Genomic DNA, 21,698 nt, shown 5'->3' on the forward strand with positions numbered 1-21,698 from the left:
TTCTTCAATAGAATAATTCCCAATTATTGCATTTGAATAGTCCCATCTTCAGTTTGAATCATTTTGGATTTGCCTAATAACAATAACATATACACCTAATAACAATAACATAACAAATTTCTTTGCATATGTTATTAGGTGTTATTTCTTTACATATGTAAAAGTAATTTTGCTATAAAAAATGAGCATAACTCTGAATTTATGTGGTGTCATTTAGATTAAAAAAAAATTACTAAATCCTGTTCAAAATTATAAAAGTAATTTGGTATCATGTGATTCCAGTTTACACAAGTTTTACTGTAATATGTTACATACTATATTTAGATTCAATTTCGTATTTAAATATTTAAAAGCAGCACAGCTTTTAAATAGAGAAATCTAAAAGCATGTGATAAACCTTGACTTCTTTAAAAGCAAGACTATTTTATTAATTTTAAAAATTTATTACAAAAGCATACTATTCATGATAAAACAGCAGTTTTATCATAAATAGTATAGTTTTTGTATTTCATAATGATAGTATTTCATAAACTAAACAAAATGCTACATCTATCTGAAGACATATTCCAAATATTAATGATGGAATTTATCTGAATTTTGTTTATTTGTACATAAATTATATATAGTGTCGTTGTATTTTAATAGTTAAACTATGAAGACACACAATTCTATTTTATATAATTTATCGGCATAAATATTCAAAATTAAGACTGTTTAAATTTGTGTAGATTGTCTAATTTTAAACATATGTTGATAAATTATATGAAGACAGGTAGTAAGCACAACTTAACTTTGAACAGGTAACTGACAGCTAAAAGGTAAATACTGTACATTCATAAAGTCAAAAGATTAAATGTTTACTGTTATTTTATAACCAGCTAGGATAAAAGTGATATTGATATTTACTATGGAACAATGATAACTACAGCAATTTAACTATATATTATATATTGTTTCAATAGAGGATGCCGCTCTCATATATTTCTGATATGTAATATGTGATCCTATAGTGACCAAGTTTGGCCATTTCTGTTATACTATATACAGGGCTTAAAGCAGTCATGGCAGTGAAAAAAGTGAAAAAAGAGAGTTCACACTGAAAAAAAGCTAATAGTGTTAAAGTGAACTAAAGTGTTTGTGTGTTTTTTTAATAATGCCTCTTTTAATGTGAAAACTTCATTTTACAACGAAGTTTTCACATTAAAAGAGGCATTATTAAAAAAACACACAAGCGCACACATTTTGTATCAATAACATTGCATATGATATTAGATTGATTTTTAATTGGATTGAAAAAATTAAATATGAAAATAGTTATATTCCAGAAAAGTAACCAGTAAGACTGTATTAAGCCAGAATGGGCCTGCATTAAGTTTTCATGTGCCCCATACAAAGTTCCTACCGTTATTGGACTTTTTTCAATAATTAAAAATACACCTTACTCCCAAAATAGTCATTAAAGAATTGTTCAGGCATTATTGTACATTGTACTGCACTTGATAATTATTATACAGATGGCAACCATGTGTAGTTTTTAAATTTTTCTGTAACTATTAATAGTTATTTACAGTTACTCAGAACTATAAATAGCCATTTTCAAAATTTAAGAAAAGAACCATCTTAATGCTTGTAAAAGTAATTTCTAATTAATATTGAACTAACCATTTCATCTATTTGAAATGATTAATTACAATTTGTAATTAATTTATAATGTGTGATACAAGTGTCATATAAAATAATGATTTTAAAAAGTTGATAAATTTACATAATACATTAAGCATTACTCAAATAAAAACAATGATATTTAATTTAATAGATTGTCTATATTTATCAATACATTTATTAATTTATTTCTATTAATTAAATTTTTTTTATATGTAATATGATGACAAAGATATTCTGCTAACATGTTTCAAATTCATTTAAAAGTCAATTTCATAAACCATTTTAGAAATCTTACAGTAACTTACAGAACAAAAAATTTTTGAAATTGTTATTCAGAAATTAAACATAATTTTCAAGAATTCAAGGATAAGTAAATTTTCAGAAGAAACTTTTAATGCAAATACAGACAAGATAAAAAAATCTAATGTATATTGTATAAAATTTTCCTTTAAATACATTATAGATCATTTCATTCAATTATTCATTACTATTTGTTAACATTGTAAGCAATGTTTTATAACTGCAGGAAGTAAAATATATACTATAGGAAAAAAAATAATAGCTAAACTTCTATCTTTGTATTTTGGCCATATAAAATAATGATATGAAGGTATATCCGTCTATTGTTTCATTATGGATGATAAAATACTAGTAATATCCTAATAAAAACAACAATAAAAGAGAGTCAAGTGAAACAATCTTGTAATAGTTATTCTTTTGCAGGAGAAAAAATACAAACAGATAAAGGACAATTGCTTTATTTCAGCTGTATTTTTTTTAAATGTCTTTCTCCTTGAATTGTTAATAATTTCAAAACCAAGTGCTTGATACAATCTGATATTTAACCTAAGAATATTAATTACAAAATTAAGCATGTTTGTTTTGAAATTCAGTAAGCTGAAAATTTCAAATATTTAGTGTAATGAGTAAAAGGTAAATTTTTATTGATGAATGAGTGCTCCTTCTTATTAGTTAATAAATCTGGTGTATCAACATGTCAAAATAACAATACAGTAATACCTCGACTTACGCGAACCCAGAGTTACGCGATTTTCAAATCTCGTTGATTCGTTTGTTTGAGCACTACGCAACTCTTGATTACTCACTCCCCCCCACACTATTCACGTTTTTTATGAACTATAAGTCGCATTTTTACAAAATGGCTACTTTATCTGGGTTGCTTGTAACTAGTAATGTAAAATTAATCATATATTTACTGTCCGATATAATTATATATGCTTCCTGTAGCTGTTTATCGAGAAATTTTATAGAAGGAGAACAATTGTTGTTAGTGGGACACGTCATTATGTGATATAGAAACAAATGAGATCGTTCTATACATATTTGTGCCCTTCATGTTAAAAAACATCAACTTTGACATTGTCCCATCAGGGCTGGATTTACAAGAAAAAAGCTTAGACTTTCAAGGGACCTCAAACATTTGTACAAAAAAGAAAATTAAAGTCAGATTTTGTAATAAACATTTTTTACAAACCAACAAAATATACTTTACTGTTTATTTTGTGTAGTATTTCATTAATTTTTTTTCTAAGAATTAACATAAGATCTTTTAAAAATAGTAAAAATTTAAAGAAACTTAAGTTGTCTTCCATTAAGTCTAATCATCAGGAATAAAAACAATCTTTCTTTATAGAGATGACCTTTTATTAGAGGCTATGCCTCTACAAAAATTATGTAAAACAGTTAAAACATTCACTAATGATAAACCAATTAAAAAAATATACACAGGAAAAGTCCTACTTAACAAATTTCAGGGGATCAAATTCTTGAGTTTTAAATTAGGATTTCTTCATTTAGGATTTAGAAATTTTATTAAATTTTAAGTTAGAACAAAAATAAACAGAATATTGCAGAACATACATAAAATTTAAGTTAAATAAACCTATACAAAACTTAAAAAACAAGAACAAAAGAAAATATTTTAAACATAATAAAACATGCTACAATATATGCGAAATTATATAAAGGAAAGCTGTGGAGCTTTAGATATATGATCTGAATGTTGTACTGTACACTTCATTATGAACTCTTGGCAAAAAACTCAGTAATATTTGCTTGCCTTTCTTGCTTTTTAAGTAATTTAAATGCCACTGATTCCATTTCAAGAAATATTTTTATATCTATCTGCTGATTCTGATGCTTGGATGAGCATCTCTAATGTATTAAGGGTGGCATTTACCTCAGACCTTTTCAGTAGCTTTACTGGCAGAGCCTCCTCATTTTCCTCTTCCACAGTATCTTCAACTTGAGATAATGCATCTCAATATTCAGCTGTCATCTTCTGATGGTACAACACAACTGTCATCAATTTGAACAAAATCATCAAATGTCATATCTTCCAAATATAACATGTTAGTTACTTCTGCCCTGTCACTGATAAAGTCATTATTAATGTTTTCATAATTTTCCTTAATTCCACCTTGAACTGAAAAACCAGCTTTTTTGAAACAGCTTTTAATAGTGGCTGCTTCAATGCTGTTCCAAACTGAACACAATTGCTGCATGTCCTGCAAAACTTTCCATTTTACTAATGCCAGTTTATTTCCATCTTCCATTTGACAAACCATATGTTAAACAAGCTGTTGTCTGTAACAGTTCTTCAGTAAGGCAATCACACTTTGATCCACTGGCTGAAGCTTGGAACAAAAGAAAGATCACTTTAATGTTTTTCAGTTTCANAAATTATACCCCGACTTACGCGGTTATCGCTCAGTCCCACCTATCGCGTTAAGTTTGGGGTATTACTGTACTTGTAAAGTTGTGAATTTGTGGAAAAGTAATGCAAAAACAAAAATCAAATATTTTCCATTTCTGTAGCATAGAAATTATCCAAAAAGTTTAGTTAAAAATATCAACTTCTGTTGGCCATGACACTTCTGTTTCTGCTTACAACAAAAAATGAGAATGATTGTGACAACAACACAGCAGAGATGCCAAAATAAAACATTGATTGCTTGCAAAGATATCTAAATGCATGCTATATTAATATTAGAAAGCTTTTTGTTATCCAACATTGATTGACTTTCAAGAAAGATGAACAAAATGTTAAGAATGGAGCCTAAGATATTGTATAATCAGCATGTGGGTAATATACTTAGACCATTTGTATCTATGATGACAATGAAAAAAAACACACCTTTCCTGATTTTATCATTGCTTTATTTATCATTATGTAAAAATTCATTCCTAAACTAAATAAGTGACACCATCAACTTATTAGTTGTAGCTCATCACCTCAACCATGTCGACAAGATGATTTGTTTGGCATATCAAAGAGGAAATGAGGAAAAAACAGAAATGGCAACATCCATGACCAAAATACATGTACTGTACTGTACTTATTCAGATTTATTTGAATTCAATATCAACATTAATAGTGCAAAAATTCATAAGTAGTAAATAATGTATATTAACATTTTTCCATATAATAATTTATTCAGAAAGAAATTATGATTACTTTTTAAATCAAACAAAATAAAGTTCATGTAGCATGCCATTTTGAATGATAAGAAAAGCACATTTCTAAAATATACAGTGGATGACATCACATTGAGCCCTCACACTCAGCAAGTTGATGAGGTTGATGAGTTTAGGAAAACTTTCAGCTTAATAAAAGATTTTGGTAAAAAGTTTTTGGGTTAAAATAATTGGTGCACTCACTAATAATACAGTACAATTATTAAATGTTAAATGGAATACTGAAATGGGCAAAAACACAACTCTGATTCATTCACTTTTGGTTTTTTGAAATGACAACTAATTTTCTGTGGAGTTGCTTGGTCTGGGAATATTCTAATTTCAATTTTATAAAATTAATGTAGATTATTAAAGATTATTACCATAAATAAAATTCTGCACAAAGACTTCAATACTTTCTCAAAATGATTTTAGTATCTTTCAATATGATTGTATATTTCCATTTGTGAATTTTTGCTAATAAAAACACGTTATAATTGAAATAACTAATTACAATATATACACACATGCAATACTATATAGATTTAGCAGGGTGGTTCTAAATGCCTGATATCACCAATTTTTTTTTATATTCAACATACAAAGTCTCTCCAAATACAAACCCATTGTAAGTCAGAACTATATTTTAACTTGTTATCAACCATACCACCATTCATCTTGGCATTCCAAAGTTATTTCAATAACATCAATATGCTGCTATTCTACACTTTTTATATTTTATTTGGAAAATAGAATTTTTCACTCAATTTGTTTGCTGAAATTTCCACTTGCACAGTTTTCACAACAGAAATCAGATCTTTAAATAGCATTTAAACAGAAGAGAGAAATTTGTTTTCTAAAAATGTTTCTCCACAAATGATAACCAGGCTCTGTCCAATTTGTTCATATATACAGTATATAATAATACCTGCATTCTTTTGTTCTTTCTTTTTAAAACCATGTCATTTGGCCTGCAATATTTTGTACTTATTAAAATTTTAAGGCTAAGCTAGAAAACAAAATTATAGCTGAAGGTTATCAAAAACATTTGTTTTGGGTATGTTTATTTACTGGATGTGGGTTTAATTTGAGGTTATTCATAATTTATCCAGTTTTTGTGGTGGTTGTGAATAAGATACAAAAATAGTCCTGAATATAAATGTACGATAGTTTAATTGAAAAATTCTGATAAAACGTATTAAAAATCTTAATTTAGTAAAGATTTCAAACAAGAAATCAAAGAATCATTCTGTAGTAAAAATACTACAGAATAATTTTGTGATTTCTTCACTAATTATATTTATAGTAATGTTAACAATATTTGCATACAAATGTAAAGATTAATTAACATGTAAATAAACATTTGCAAATACTAATATATTCCTTTACACAAGTACAAGATCACCATCAAAAGATTAATATATATAATTACATACTACAGATAATTCTCAGAAATAAACAGTTATGCTGTATTTCTTCTACTAGGATTGTAAACTAAGGATTGCAAACTAAGGATTGCAAACCTGTGGTATCCATACCTAAAGTGGCACATTGGGAGAAATCATTGTTATGTAATGTATCATGCAATTTCAGTTTATCAAATTCTTTTTTGGTTTATTACCTAATCATCCTTTTTCAGTCAACTTCTTTACTTTTATTCTAATTAAAGCATATTTGTCTCATTTCTTTAAATAACTTTATTTCAAATCTAAAACTTCAACATGAATAAAAATTTTTAAAGATAATTATGCTCATTATGTGGTATGAAGACTCAAAAGACATTTGCCATGCCTGTCAGAGATAAATAGAAGTCTGGCCACTCATTTTTCTAAGACCTCATATTCAAAATGATATTAAGAATTATTTTTAAATAATAAAATTTAGCCAAAAATAATTATGTATATTGTAAGCTATTAATGATTGAAGAGAACAAATTAATCAATATTTATAAATCAAGAATATTTTACATACTTTGAATTAATAATCATTATTAAAATGACATAACTTTTTGTAAAATGTAATGGTAAGATCATTTCTGTATCAAACTATGTACCGTAAGAAAGCTGTTCTTCACATTTAATATACAAAATGATGCTTAAGATTTACAGTACAAGTTTAGAAATTTTATGCATTCTAGTTCTGAAATTATGAGTATGAATTACAAAAAAACCTAAGTGAAAGTTTTAGTAATAAAAAACCAGACTGTGTTTAAGTTTCATGTTAACAAGTTTAATACCCAATTTTCTCAAATTTTTCTATGGCTGTATATTTCTCATTATCAAGCAGTTTCTTAAGAATCTATTCATAAAATGATTACAAAATTGTTTACATTTTATGGTGCCCCAAGGGTATTATTAAGGCCAAGTCAATGCTAGTAACGTCAGTAAACGGATGCTGACCCAAGGTTGTAATGGCATGTTGTGTTCAGCATGGAGTCTGTATTTATCTCAATCATCTATATTCAAATTGAATTTAAGAGAAAATGAAGATTGGACTTATCAAGTGGGAGAGGTACATGAAAAAATAGATTTCAGTTAAAACTACTGGCAATTTCAACTTAATGAGACTATTACCATATTTACTTGCATATAGGACAAGGTTTTTATTCATTTGTCACTGCTTCAGAAACCTTGGTCATCCTATAAGTGCGAATGAAGGATTCTTTGCGTTTTTGCAATAATTTCTGTGAACCGTGTATACTTTATGCTATCATTGTAGGTCCAAAGTCTATCATAAGTTGGCACCTACTGTAAACAAATTAAGACACACACTCCTTTGTTTAATGGTTTAATCCTACATCCATCAATTAAAAACCACATTGCATCTCATTCATTCTCAAAAGATAGTTTCTCATTTATAAAAACATTAATGAAATACAGGTCATTTAGCAATGATTATAAATGTAGTTATTTTATATTAGTTTTTATATTTTATATTAGTTAAATTGTTATTTTTAACTATACAGGTATACCTCGCCTTACGTCGGTAATTGGTTCCAGGAAAACGACGTAAGTCGAATTTACCTGTCTCCGAATCTACTTATCACTAGGAAAGCATTTTAAATAATATATGGTTAATAAAAATCTATTTTAAGCTTACAAACAAATAAATTTTAGTTTTTAATATAGTACAAAAAAAGTAATCTAAATTTACGAATGCGTGTACTGTAAATACAGTACATACTTGTATATATTTTAATATGATTTTATGTGCTTTAAACGTTTATCTAGTGATATTACGACTTCAATATTTGTGGCGGACAGACGTAAAGTCGAATAAAATGACTTAAACTTGATTTTTATTTTTCCATATACTTTTTTAACAAGCGACGTATAATCGGGAACGACGTAACTCGAAACCGACATAAGTCGAGGTATGCCTGTAATGTTTTGGTTTTGTTTTCCATTCATGTATTAAGGCAAACATGGTTGTTTGTCTTAATATGTGCATTTGATAATATTTTGTGATTAAACAAAATAAAATTAGAATTGTATTAATAAATCTAATTTTCTATATTTTGATCTCTAAAGTCACACCTCATCCTGTGTGTGAGATCATCTTATACCGAGTAAATATGGTATATGGAAACCCTATATACTATACCCAAGACCAGTTGGCAGCTTTGAATAAATTTAACTTCAGATTAATGCAGTTTAAGTTAGCAAGAGTTTTACTAAAATATAAATTATTATTCATAACCAAACAATCTGTCAGATTTGAATGTTATATTACTCTGTTTCATATGATTTAAAACTATACTATCTTTATACAAACTGAGATTTCAGATTTTTTTAGCTGAAAGATACTACTAATGTTACAGCAAAAAATTGCTTCATATGATATAAGATAAAAATAATAATTTGAATTCAACAAATTCATATACAAACCACTGTTTCTAATTAATAACCATAAAAATCTATTGCAAAACCGGATATGAGTGTACTGTACATGTGCTTATATACAAACACACACACAGTATAGTCCCATACAATGCCGGGGGATTCATTACGCATTATAGGAAATCGTGTTATTGAAACCTGCACTATCACATAATTTATAAAAGTTTAAAACTTGGCCTATAAGTTGAAAAGAAAACATATGCCTCTGATCAACAAAATTTGAGGGTGTTGCTTGCTTTATCTGTGCATTGTACAGTACTCTACTGTGTGTGTGTATGTGTAATAAAAATTAGTGTTTAGATTTCATGGGCAATAGTTGGTTCAAATTGGTCATAGTAAAACCTTACCAGCTGCAATTCAATTATGAATCCTACTGATCCATAATGGGAATTTTGACATAATGCAGTTATTAAGTAAAAAGAAATAAGTTTATTGATTTGCAAATCTTAAAGTCAGACAGCTGTTGTTAGTCTCACTGTTTGATTTAATGTTTTCCTTTGTCATTCAAAATTTAGATATAAACTATTTTAAATCTATTACTATATGGCAAAAAACTTTTGTAATTTTAAATTTTATGTACTATTTAAATCAACTATTAGTTCTGACCATATTACCAAATGAAATTTACTTTTATTACAATTTCATAAATGTTTTTGCTTGAAACATGTTTTCTAATGTTCCATTTAAGATAATAAAGTGGAACAACTTTTAAAATATAAAACTGCTTTAAATTGTGTCAAAACTTTAATAGAAAAACATTTTGAATACTATTACAATAGCATATGTGATAAGGAATTAAATAAAATGAATCTGAATCTAACATTTTTATGTAGATCGTAAGTTTCTTAATCTTAAATTTTATTTAAAATTACTTATTCAAAAAAAAATTTAGTTTTGAATCTTTATATATAATACGAATGTTTGAACTGTTTGAAATAACACAAACACTTCAATCAAATTGAGTATCTAAAATTTTAAGACCTTCATTATTTTGTTTCTTTAATATGAAATTAAATTTATTTTATATAAATTTATTTTTAAATCTAAAGTTTTTTACATAATCATGGTTACTTTGTATATGAAAAGTATAATTCTATAAATCAGATGTAATATTTAATGAATGCATTTTGTAAAGCTGTATTTTTAATTATTCAGGTTAACACCTTCAACTGCAATAAATCATCGAGCTATAATTTGGTAATAATAATTATAAACTGCTAATAAATTTTGCAGTTGAAGGTGTGCTATTGCAACGTATCAGGTTTAGTAAAGTTATTTATATTCAGACTCGTTATTTAATTTTATTTGAATATTTTGACAAATTATTCTAGTTAATTTGTAAGAATCCAGGATCATGTGAAGAAAGAAGCATACCAAAATTTCTCGTAAATTGTCTAAGAAAGTTGATTTGCTCCTGGAGAATAAGTATAATTTTTATATAATAAATTCTATTATTTCCAGCTTAAGTTCTTTTTTCAGCAGTATAAATCATTTATAATAGCTGATAAATGTATCAAGAATTTCCTATCAAGTAAAAATATCCTTTACTATTATAGCAATTCAATGTTCCCATAGGTAATCTAAATTTGTTTTTTTTTATGTATTAAATCCTATTTAATTTATAAAAAAATTATTATTTAGAACCTGATGAGATTAGATTTTAAACTGTTTACTACAGTAAGAATATAGCATTTAATATCTGAATAAGGAAAAAAAACTGGTAAACTTTAAACTAAAAGAAGTTAAATAAATATCTTTTGTAAAAATTTTATCTATTAATATTTGCCAATATTGTTATACTTAGTTATACATTCTATCCTAAGGAATAAGATGTTCTTGTTAACTTATATAAAACTTGTTCAAAATTAAGATTATTTTTCAGTATTATTATTTTATAAAATTTTCAAAGGAAAAATTTATTTTCTTTAAGAACTTCCAAACTATGACAGCTTACATTATAAACATTAATATCACAACAGCTACAAAAACCTCACTGAATTTGACACTCAAGTAGCCTCTCCAACTACCACCATACACAACATCTGCAACATGTCAAATCTACCAAGTAATTTCATTCAAAATTCTCTCCCCTCTCCAGTCAATTATGTTTCTCTCTATTTTTTTATAACTATTTCATTGCCCATGTAAACAAATTTATGACAACAAATGATATCCTCAATTAAAGCAATATAATTTTGTTATGATCTATTCTTGAGTAATGTAAAATTATAAATTTCAGTAGATTCAAATTTTTCAATTGACATTTTTATATTTAAAGTTCATATTATTATACTGTTCATAAAAATACTTATTTTAAATTATACAGTTTTATCTCCCCCTTACAGAACATTTGCAGTTATCGATAAAATCATTTAAAACAATTCCTGCTTATTTATTCAAATTATTAATATCTATACTTTCTAAATTTATTTTGCAAATAAATTATATATTTATATTTTTAAAACATTTTCTACATTTTTTATTAACAATTTTGTACAGTAATACAAGAAAAATCTGGCACAAAACCTTATATATATATATATAAAGTCTTTCCAAACACTGTCAAGTATTTGTTAGTTGAGGAGCAGTCCAAGCCTTTAGTCATCTATAAACAATTTTTAGGTATGACTAAGTAATCTCCGGTAACTGACTTAAAAAGACTACCATCTTCACATCACGCATACTGTATATATGAAACATATCTACTTTTTATTTACAATGAAAAAAAAAACTAAGTTGTGTGTAATAAATGTATGGTACATGAAGTATATATATATAAAATGATGAAAAGATACTGCATGTAGTTAAACAACACAGCAATTTACAACAAAGAATGCATACATTTTGTAAAAGTAAACATTGCTAGTAAATATAAGCAAAGAAAGAAGACTTGGAATAAGTTTATTATAAGTTCATGTATCTAAATCCAAACATAGTTACTTATTTTTATATTTAAAAAGTTTTAAAAAATTATTTCCTACAATAAATATAATAAATAAGATACAAAAGACATTTATTCAATCATTAATTACAAACAGCAATTTCTTATAAAATTATAGTATTTTCTAAAATTAAATATGCAAGGCTATAAGTTTATAGAACAATGTATGTAGACATCAATACTTTAATTTTTTAAACTAGTATATAGTGAAATTGTGACAGCATGTTATTAAATTTGTTACAGAAAGATATACCTACCAAGACATCTGAATGGTTTCACCCAATGAGAACCTTTGCATTTCTTCTGGCCAACTTTACACCAATTCTCGATTTTATAGAATCTGCTGGATTCCACGATATTACGTATATCTCGCTTTGGATAAACCTTTGTGAAAGAATATAATAGATATCTTTGAAACTTATATCAAAATTATATCTATAGAAAAATGCATTACATATACTTATAAAATATAAGCAATAAGTCTTTACAATTAAAAGAGATATTATGCACTGTTTTATCATTTAAATCAAGTGTTAAATTATATGATTATGGAACTGTATAAATAGTTAATGAATTTGGCAACATATTTTAAGGTTTCTTATAAAATTTAAGCTCTTGTCACACAAGGTTAAGCTTTGGACCCGTGGAGAAAGTCAAACAATTACATTTTTATGGCTTGATGCATCAAAGACAAAACTAGAAAAATATAAAAATATATAGAAGACATCCTTGTCAAAAATAGAAAAAACCCCCATCCTTTTTGGATCCAATTCAATTAGAACAAAAAATCTTGTTTGGAAAATGGAGAATCCATGTTATTTTAGAAAGGATTTAAAAAAATGCCGAAAGAAAGAAGAAAGATCACAGAAGAAAGCAAGAGATTCTGGTCTGTATTTGAAGAATAAGTCAACATCCGGAACTTTGGTGGAATTTTATGTCACGGATTAAAATCTCAACAATTTTCCAAGAAAAATATTGAAATGGATTATGGTCAAACAATAGCAAAAATGCAATTTAAGAAAACTCTTTAGATATATTGATAACCGGATAACAACATGACTCACCCACTGAGAACAGTTTCAGTTTATTCATCAATAACAATTTTATATGATTGCTACGAGTAGCCATTTTATGTAAGATACATTTAATAATTCACACAGGAATGAGCTACTTTAGGACATTAATATTAAAATATTTAACAAGAGTTTCTACATTGCAATCGTATATTAAATTTTAAGCATCAGAATTATTAGAATACTTCTATCATAATTTAAATGAAGTATACTAAATTTATCAACAAAAATGGGTGCAAAAATTCATTTTAAAAGTATTGTTTATCACTTTATACTACAGCAAACGAAAAGTAACTTCTTTCATAACTAAACTAATAAAGTTTTGTCCATGACTGTTTACAAAATTTAAGTATGATAAAATAAAAACATGCATTGCCTACGGTATTAATCTTTTCAATAGAATTAATTTCTAAACCTACACGAATTTCTGTATTAAAAATATCAGATGCAATGCACTTTAATTATACATTAAGACAGATTAAAATGAATAATAAAATATTCATCAGAGATGAAAGTAAAGAGTTTTTCTACATTTTGGTATAGAATATGTCGCATTTTAAAGCTGCTTTTTACTAGATAGAGGCTACCGTATAAGGAAATACTTTATCATTGCCGGTTAATGACAGGAAGAGAAATTTATCAAGTTTTATGTTATAACACACAGACACACAACACTATATATATATATTTGGTAAAATATAAAAGATTTTAAACATTAATCATCTTTGGACAAATGGAAAAATGAAGTTTCATTCGGTAATATAGTTTGATATTAAATTGTTCTGACTTTTCAATTATCTATAGATGGGCTCTTGATTTATAGTCATCAGTATCCATTTTTTCTCCACAGACGGAAACATAAAAGAACAGTACTTAAGATTGCAGTAAGACATATTCTGAGTTGTCTGTTTTTCATCTCTGCTTACTACATTCATTAACCATTACATAAAGGAGAAAATAAGAAAACAAAACAAATAATATCTTTGCTGATGGTATCAAAAAAAAAAAAAGATTAATATGTTTAAATTTGCAAAAAATTGAGTTAATTAGAAGAATAAATTTCATAAAATAATATGAATATATTCTTTTATTCTCGATTGAAGGAAGTGAAAGTTTTTATTCACACCTGGAGAATATAACATTAGAGTGGTCATTTTAAGAGAACATATCCATTATGATGATGATTTTATTATGCAAAGTATAGTAATTTGATACTTTAAAACTATAAAGATGGATTCAATTTGATTGATCATCAGATTCGGATGAGTTTATCATATTCATTGCAAAATTGAAATGCTATCTTCATACACAATGTTGTATCAACGAATGGTTTCTATTTATGACAAGGAAATTCAATTAAAAAGAAAATAAAATTATACATATATATATTACTGTTAAAGTTTATAAAAATTTTATTGTTTAAAGTTTGTTACAATGTTTTGTGCCTTATAAACTCATTAAACAAATTTAATTGAATTATTAATGGGTTTTATGATTACCTATTCTTTATAAGTAAAAATAAATTAAATATTTTCTTTTAAACATTTTTTTTTAGTTGAAATAAATTAAAATAAAAAATTTTTATTTTTATTAAAAGAAAGAAAAACTAAGTGTACACTTAATAAAAAGCAGTTGAATCATACAACTGGCAATGATAAAATTTAAAAAATTGGAATGGCAGAGCAAATATTTTCGCAGAAACAGAAAATTAACAATTTCCAGAATAAAAGTAGAAAGAAAGAAATTATGTGGTGGTTACTAATTATCCCAGTTTAAAACAACTGCAATAAATCAAGATTAAATTCTCCGAATTAAATTTCCAATGCAAATTTACATATTTTAAAATTTCGAAGAGCGTCATTACAAAAAAAAAAAATTAACACAATTGCACCAGGGTTGATATTAAAAATTGGAATGATAAATCACTTTAAATTTTCAATGTAACTCTTTTTATAACTACTTTCCTTCCTCCTTTTTCCTGGCAGTTGCACAGAAAGATAATAAAATAATGTAACCGGACTCATCCAAATTATCAGAGTACTTAAAAACATCCAAATAAAATCATTCCGCTGCGAGGCCAATAACTTAAATCATAAATTTTTAAAATCTAGTTGAATCAAAAATAAATAATTATTCATTATTCAAAGAAAAATATTTAATGTTTTAAGATTATTATCGGAGAACCAATTTCTTGCTGCACTGTTTCCACTTTTTAATTTAAGCAACCTACCAAGAGCTAATTAAATAAATAAAAAAAATGAAGTGCTGGAAGCCAAAAAACATCTTTGCCAAATTAAAATATATATATATATATATATATATCAGAAAATCTTGAAACTAATGTGCAAAAATTCACACATCTTTTGCAATTTGACAAGGCTCTGGCATTATTAAAAATAATAAAATTTTAGGAGAAAATCGTCAAATATGGAGTAGTAAAGTAATTTATCAAAAGAATTAGTTCCCGATTGTAGATATATCCAGAATGGAGTAGTAGCTGCAAGTATTTCTCCTGCATCGATCGTCCTTCTCTGACAATGTGTGTATCTTGGAATTCTCGGGGGACCTAAGCGAAATATCTGACAGTCATTTTTATCCGAAGTCTTTCCAGAAAGCGACTTTAACCCATACAGCATAGCTTTCTACTATTTTTCTTCGACACTGTCGTCATATTATACACATCACTATATATCAAAAAAAGGGGGGAAAAGATGTAACCTGGCCTTTATTGAACGGATGCCTGACCTTGACATTTTCCTTCTAGAAAAGCATTACGATAGAATTCTTAGTTATCTGGCCAAATCGGTAGAGGTTGGAAGAACGAGATGACCTAGAAAATATTCTTCGACGTCGACGACGAGCGTAACGTGTATCTAATTGGATTAGCGCACGGTAGTAGAGCAGTAATTAAGAAAACCGGAGCGTTGTACCGATTTAAACAATGGCAAAGTTCCTAATTATGGCCACGAATGTTATTCCTATTACGACAGATTTATGATTTATTGGGAGTTCTAAGAAAGAATAACAATGCAGTAACCTAATGCGTTTTCCATTAAAGTTTCATTAACGAGTGACAAATAAGGCGCTTACTATTGAATCTCGACGTGTAACTTTTGTACAAATCTATTAAAACTTGCTTAAAATATCGTTAAATTCGCAGAATTTACCATCCGTAAACAATTTAGCATTGTGCATACGTAGTGGGATGCCGAAATGCTAAGCAGAGAGCGCTCGTTAATCGGGTCGGTACACCGAGACTTCGCTTCACTTTTGAAGCAAGGCTACACTGAAAAAGAGGGGAAAAAACAGGGGAAAAGACTGTCAACAGTAGATTTTTCTTATTCCACGACTTAAACTTTGCGAAATGAGACAAGTTATAAAAGTAGGGTAATACTAGATGGCATCTCTCAATGGCGTATCTCCCCCATTACGTGTTGAAAACTGCTCAGAATTCTCGGAGCAAAGAGGGATTCAGAAAGATGGCAGAGTTAATGTCAATTCTACTGCATTTCTTATCCCCGACTATAAAAACTTAGTCTGAAGCTGTTGGCACCAGCTTTTCTGACGACGTCGTGAAAAAGCTAAGTACGGGGTCCCACTCAATCAGATTCAAAGAATATGGAAAAAGTAGGGATTACCCGGGAATAAGTACGAAAGATAGCAAGCCATAAATGTACTTTACGATTTCCAATATAATTCTTTGGCCTTCGAAGTACCGTATATTTACATCTAGCAGTATTTTGTATCGATCTGATGACTGGTTTCCATTCCCCCAATGCCACCAGAAGGGTGCCATAAAAATCGCACGGAAACTAAATACCTTTAAGGAATAGAAAGAAGAAAATCATTCAGAAAAAAAAAAATTAAAAATGCAATAAACCTTACGTACAAAAGTTGGCATATTTATATTCTAAACTTTTACTTATAAGAAGCAAAAGTATAGGCCTATATATAAAGAAACGCGATCAAGTAGAGGAAAAGTAGGATTTTTCAAGGTTGTAGAGAAGCTGTCCAACTGATTGAATTCCATTTTCCACGATATTGAAGATTACTTTTTCCAACTACCAAAGCAGATAGTGTATGGAGAGTTTTAAAATACGCTATGAATTTACAATAAGTCCCATTTATATTTTATCCCACGTTTTGTATAGAGGAAAAAAAAAGGGAAGCTTCTTGCTTTTTGGAGGGTGTCCATACCGAATAACTGGATACATCAAATGAAAGATTCAGAAATCGGAAAGGCAGCAAGCACTACTCAAAAGCACAGTTTTCGTGTGTCGATAATTTACAAGCTCGCCCGTTTTTATTTAAAAAAAAAGTTTTCGAGAAACCCCGATCGATTCCATACATTTTCCAGAATGCCATTTTACGTAATACCTAACAGTATACACTGCGTGATATACATGTATATACGACTGTCAACTTAAATATTAATTGTATGCACTCGTGTAGAGATGACCCGTGCCCCGTACGTGTGTGTATTCTATAGAAGATTTATTGACCGATAATTGTGATTACTAATCGATAACTAAAAATACAATTAAGACAAAATTTGATTTATCGATTTCATTCAGTACTCGGGTAGGACAATCGATACAATTTCATTTCCATCAACCTTTCTCCTTTTACATCTTTTGTCTCCACTCCTCTTCACTCTGTCTACACTCCGAGCAAATTCTATCGAATCAGTTTATCTTCTCGGTTATCAAATTACTCGAAAAATCTACACAAATATTGTTATTCTTCTAATTACAGTAATCCTATCGAGAGTATAGAATTTCTAACTCCCCTCCATTAAATTATTCGACTTAATTTTAAAATTATCGTTTCAATATTTTTTTTCAGCTAGCCTCAATTTAAATAAATTGCTTTTATATATTTCTTTTGGAAAAAAATGCCTTAGTGAGACGTGATTTAGCCATTAAAACTTAAAATGTTCATTGTCAGGAGTAAAGCCTCCTTGTATTACATTTTTGCTTTGTTACGACTTCACGCGTACGCGGATTTTCTCGTGTTTGCCTTAAACTCGCGAAAATTTTACCTATGGCACCCACTTCATCATCATATTCATGGCTGCAAGTACGGTACGTGTGTAAGTTAATCATCCAACCAAAAAAAAACGAGACAAGGATAAGGCTGATCTGACCCAATTTCAAACAGTAATTAGTCGTGTCCCTTTTAAAAAGGGCAGGGTAACACTTTCGTTTTCGGAAGTACACAACATATATATTTTTATTTTGTTTTATTTTTTCCACCTCCCTACGATTAAACTATCGAAACTGCTCCGGAAACTAATGATTTCTTGAGTAGTTTTCTAGAAAAGGAAAGTATCTTTTAACGCCCCAGGCTTTTGCTTTTGATCCTTTTCACAGTAGACGAGAGGGGGGGTACGAACGGTGGCCGTCCGATCGAAGTCGGACATCCGACAACGGATTACCATCGGCGCATGCTCCTTAACGGCGGGGGTGAGGAAGGAAACTGTAATTTTGCCTCGACAATACACTTTCCAATACATACTGATCGGATGGGGCGTTCGGTAACAAATTCCTCCAAGGAATGGCAGGTGGAAAAAAAACAAGTTTGACAATTTGATAACATCTGGAGAGGGTTTTTCGTATACTCGATAAATTCGCCCGGTTGCAACACACACAAACACAAGGAAATATATACACAAAACTCAACGTCTGGTGTCGAAAAAGTGTCGTTTAAACGGGTTACTAGAGGGCAAATTTTACATAATTATATGTGAATATTAATTAAAAGTGGATTATTTTTCGATTCTCGTAATGGCTGCCGGCGAACTGGACCGATTCTGCGTGTTTTAATGACTCGAGCTCTCTCTCTCTCTCTCCGATTGGACGTGGCATTCATAGGATCATTAGAATCACTTCATTATTTAATGCTTTCATAACACTGCCAGAAACTTAATCGATAAAACTCTTCTGGGTTAGACTCAAAAAAAAAAAAAAAAAAACGGGGAAACTTACGTCGCTACAACGCGAATTTCCGTGACTAACTTCATCTCTTTTAGCGCTATTTTCGCTTCAATTTCCTGTTACCGGAGCCATTTTTGATTAAGAAAATTGGTAGCAGAAGCAAAAAAAAAAGGAACAAATTTAAAGATTTCCGAGCCTCCAAGAGATCAATTTAATTCCAAAATTATCAAGTAAAGGATTAAATTTCTTTCCCCTTTTTTTTCCGGACAAACAAACTACCAACTACAAATATTCGTTAATCAAATCACTTACAAATTATATAAAGTAATTTGTGCTTTAGACATTAGCAAAAATACCGATAAAACCAGATTAGAATGATTAAATACAAAAATAGCGACACATTTGATAAAGGTTTATTTTTTATTTTTTTATTCTTATTCTTCCTCCTCCTCGATTCTTGCTCTTTTCGATAATTAAAATGTCTCTCAGGAGAACATCTGTCACATTTTATAATCACATTCGCTCACACTGTCTGCATAAATGACCAATTAAATTCTGATTAGACCTATTATATTTTTATTTACATACACGAGAATTTCATGATGATCCTTCACATTATTTATCAATCATCAGTTAGTATCATCCAGCCTAATTTGCATACGATACGGAAATTTGGAAATTTAAAATTTTAGTGAATTGTTCGAAATATTTCCGAAAGTTTAACGCTATAAAGAGTGCTTCAATATAATTATCTAATTACTGGAATTATAATTATAATTATTAATTAACAGAGAGTAGGATAAAATATTGGATAATGAAGAATCTAAGTCAGCATCCGGAGGGAGCGAGAGAATTACTACACGCAACTGTAACTAACACTTGCTTTACAAGGCTAAATCAGGTGTAATTTATGGAAAATAATTATACATTTTATAAATATAAAAGGGGGTTGAATCAAAATTATGGGTTAAAAGTCATGCAGGTAAAATACAGTCGACCCTCCCATAACGCTCTTGATTATTTCGTTTTATATGAATTCCATGTTGTACGAGTCACTTAGATTTTACAGATACATGTGCTGAGCTGTGAACGGCTCACGTATTTGTAAAATCTAAGTGACTCGTACAACATGGAATTCATATAAAACGGAATAAACAACAGTGTTATAGGGGGATCGACTGTAATAGCGAGAATGAATGAATTTTCATCATACTCTATTGGAAATATCTGAAAGGAAGAATAGTCGAATAGTTCCTACTTATTAAATCATCTTGGATCGTTTAATTTACCTAGAACTTTGACCTTTCGTGACCTATTAAGCCTTGAGTATCGAGAACCTATCAAGCCTTCGTTCGAGAACGAATCAATTATTGTAGTTAAGTAATCAGTTTAAATCATAGTTACAAGTGATGGATGATAATGTAAGCTATAGTTTAACAGATATAGGACCACATCCCAATTGGTAGTGCTGGCATTGTTGGATAAGTAGTTATCTAACAGACACAATTGGATAGATTACTGTAGTTAGTGTATAGGTAGCACACACGCTAGTGAAGTCATACTTGGCACTACAGCTTCACGAAAATCACTTTCAAAGACATTCTATACTAGAAAATCATCCAAAATTAATCTGGAACGGTGACAATTAAGATTTGGATTGGGACCAAACCCGTGATGGATCGTATCCCAATTTATTCTTCTAATTAAGTATTTAAGATTTCGAGAAAAAAATATCCGTATTATTAAATCAAGCGAGCGAATTAAACAAGTATTTTTGACTATTTTTCAGTTGAATTTCAATCAAATTTATTTATGTGGAAATTAAAAGTGGGTCACACTCCATTGTTATAACGACTGTAATTTATGTAATGCATCAAACACGCTCCAGTTCCAAATTTGTGAGATCATTTTCAACGAGGACTACATTAATAGAAGTTTAGAGCTGGAATCCACGAAATGCAGCTAACACGACACCCCCCCGTAACAATTTCATACCGAGCAAAGGGGGGGGAATATTCAAGAGAATCTTTGTTTACCTGGTACCATCTGAAACTTTTCTACTGCTTACCTTGCGGCAATATTCCAATATTTCCAGTTTATTTTTGGTGCAGGTAGATTTAGTATCAGAATCCGATACCCAACGGCGATTTTCGTCCAAATATTGGTTTTGTATCTTACCGTGACCGCAGAGAAGAGCCACCATGGGTTGGAAGTGGCTCAATCCCGGCTCCAAACTACTTGCCACTGCCTAGAAAAAAAAGAAGAAAAAAAATTGTCATTATATCATCTTAAACCCCTCATTTTCTTAGGTACCGTTACTAAATGAGACAATTAAAGTGTTATAGGATCGAGTAAGTGATTTAACGCACGAAGACACACCTATCCAGAACCATTTTCGGGGTTTATATAGCGACGATCACATTTCTTTATGTGTTTTTCTATAAATCTAGCGTGATTAGATGAGGTTTTTATTACGTTATAAACGGGTAAATCAACTATTTTTACTAGTGATATCAGTAATCGTAATTACGATAAACTTTCTAAATTAATCGCTCGTACGAAACCGAATTGAGAAGATCATCCTCACCTACTTTTGGCAGATTGCTGAAGTATATAAGACCTTTACACAATTAAAAAACGTGATCATCCCTATTATATTGGGTTGGTACGAATGATATAATTCGACACTGGTGTGTCCTAAAGTAAA

General features: G+C 29.0%; 1 protein-coding gene across 2 annotated transcripts in view; it reads right to left on the reverse strand.

The window, feature by feature from the left end:
* LOC111637608 (amyloid-beta-like protein) overlaps positions 1-21,698 on the reverse strand; it is a 92,804-nt gene that overhangs the window by 19,704 nt on the left and 51,402 nt on the right. For both annotated transcript variants that reach the window (XM_023383131.1, XM_023383130.1), the window contains exons 2-3: positions 21,060-21,239; positions 12,240-12,366 (exon numbers count right to left, since the gene is read on the reverse strand). In XM_023383131.1, the coding sequence (XP_023238899.1) occupies positions 12,240-12,366; positions 21,060-21,239 (307 nt within the window). The remainder of the gene's footprint in view (positions 1-12,239; positions 12,367-21,059; positions 21,240-21,698) is intronic.

The sequence above is a fragment of the Centruroides sculpturatus genome, unplaced genomic scaffold (assembly GCF_000671375.1).
Source record: "Centruroides sculpturatus isolate CEXI.00-Female unplaced genomic scaffold, Cexi_2.0 scaffold842, whole genome shotgun sequence".
Lineage (NCBI taxonomy): Eukaryota > Metazoa > Arthropoda > Arachnida > Scorpiones > Buthidae > Centruroides > Centruroides sculpturatus.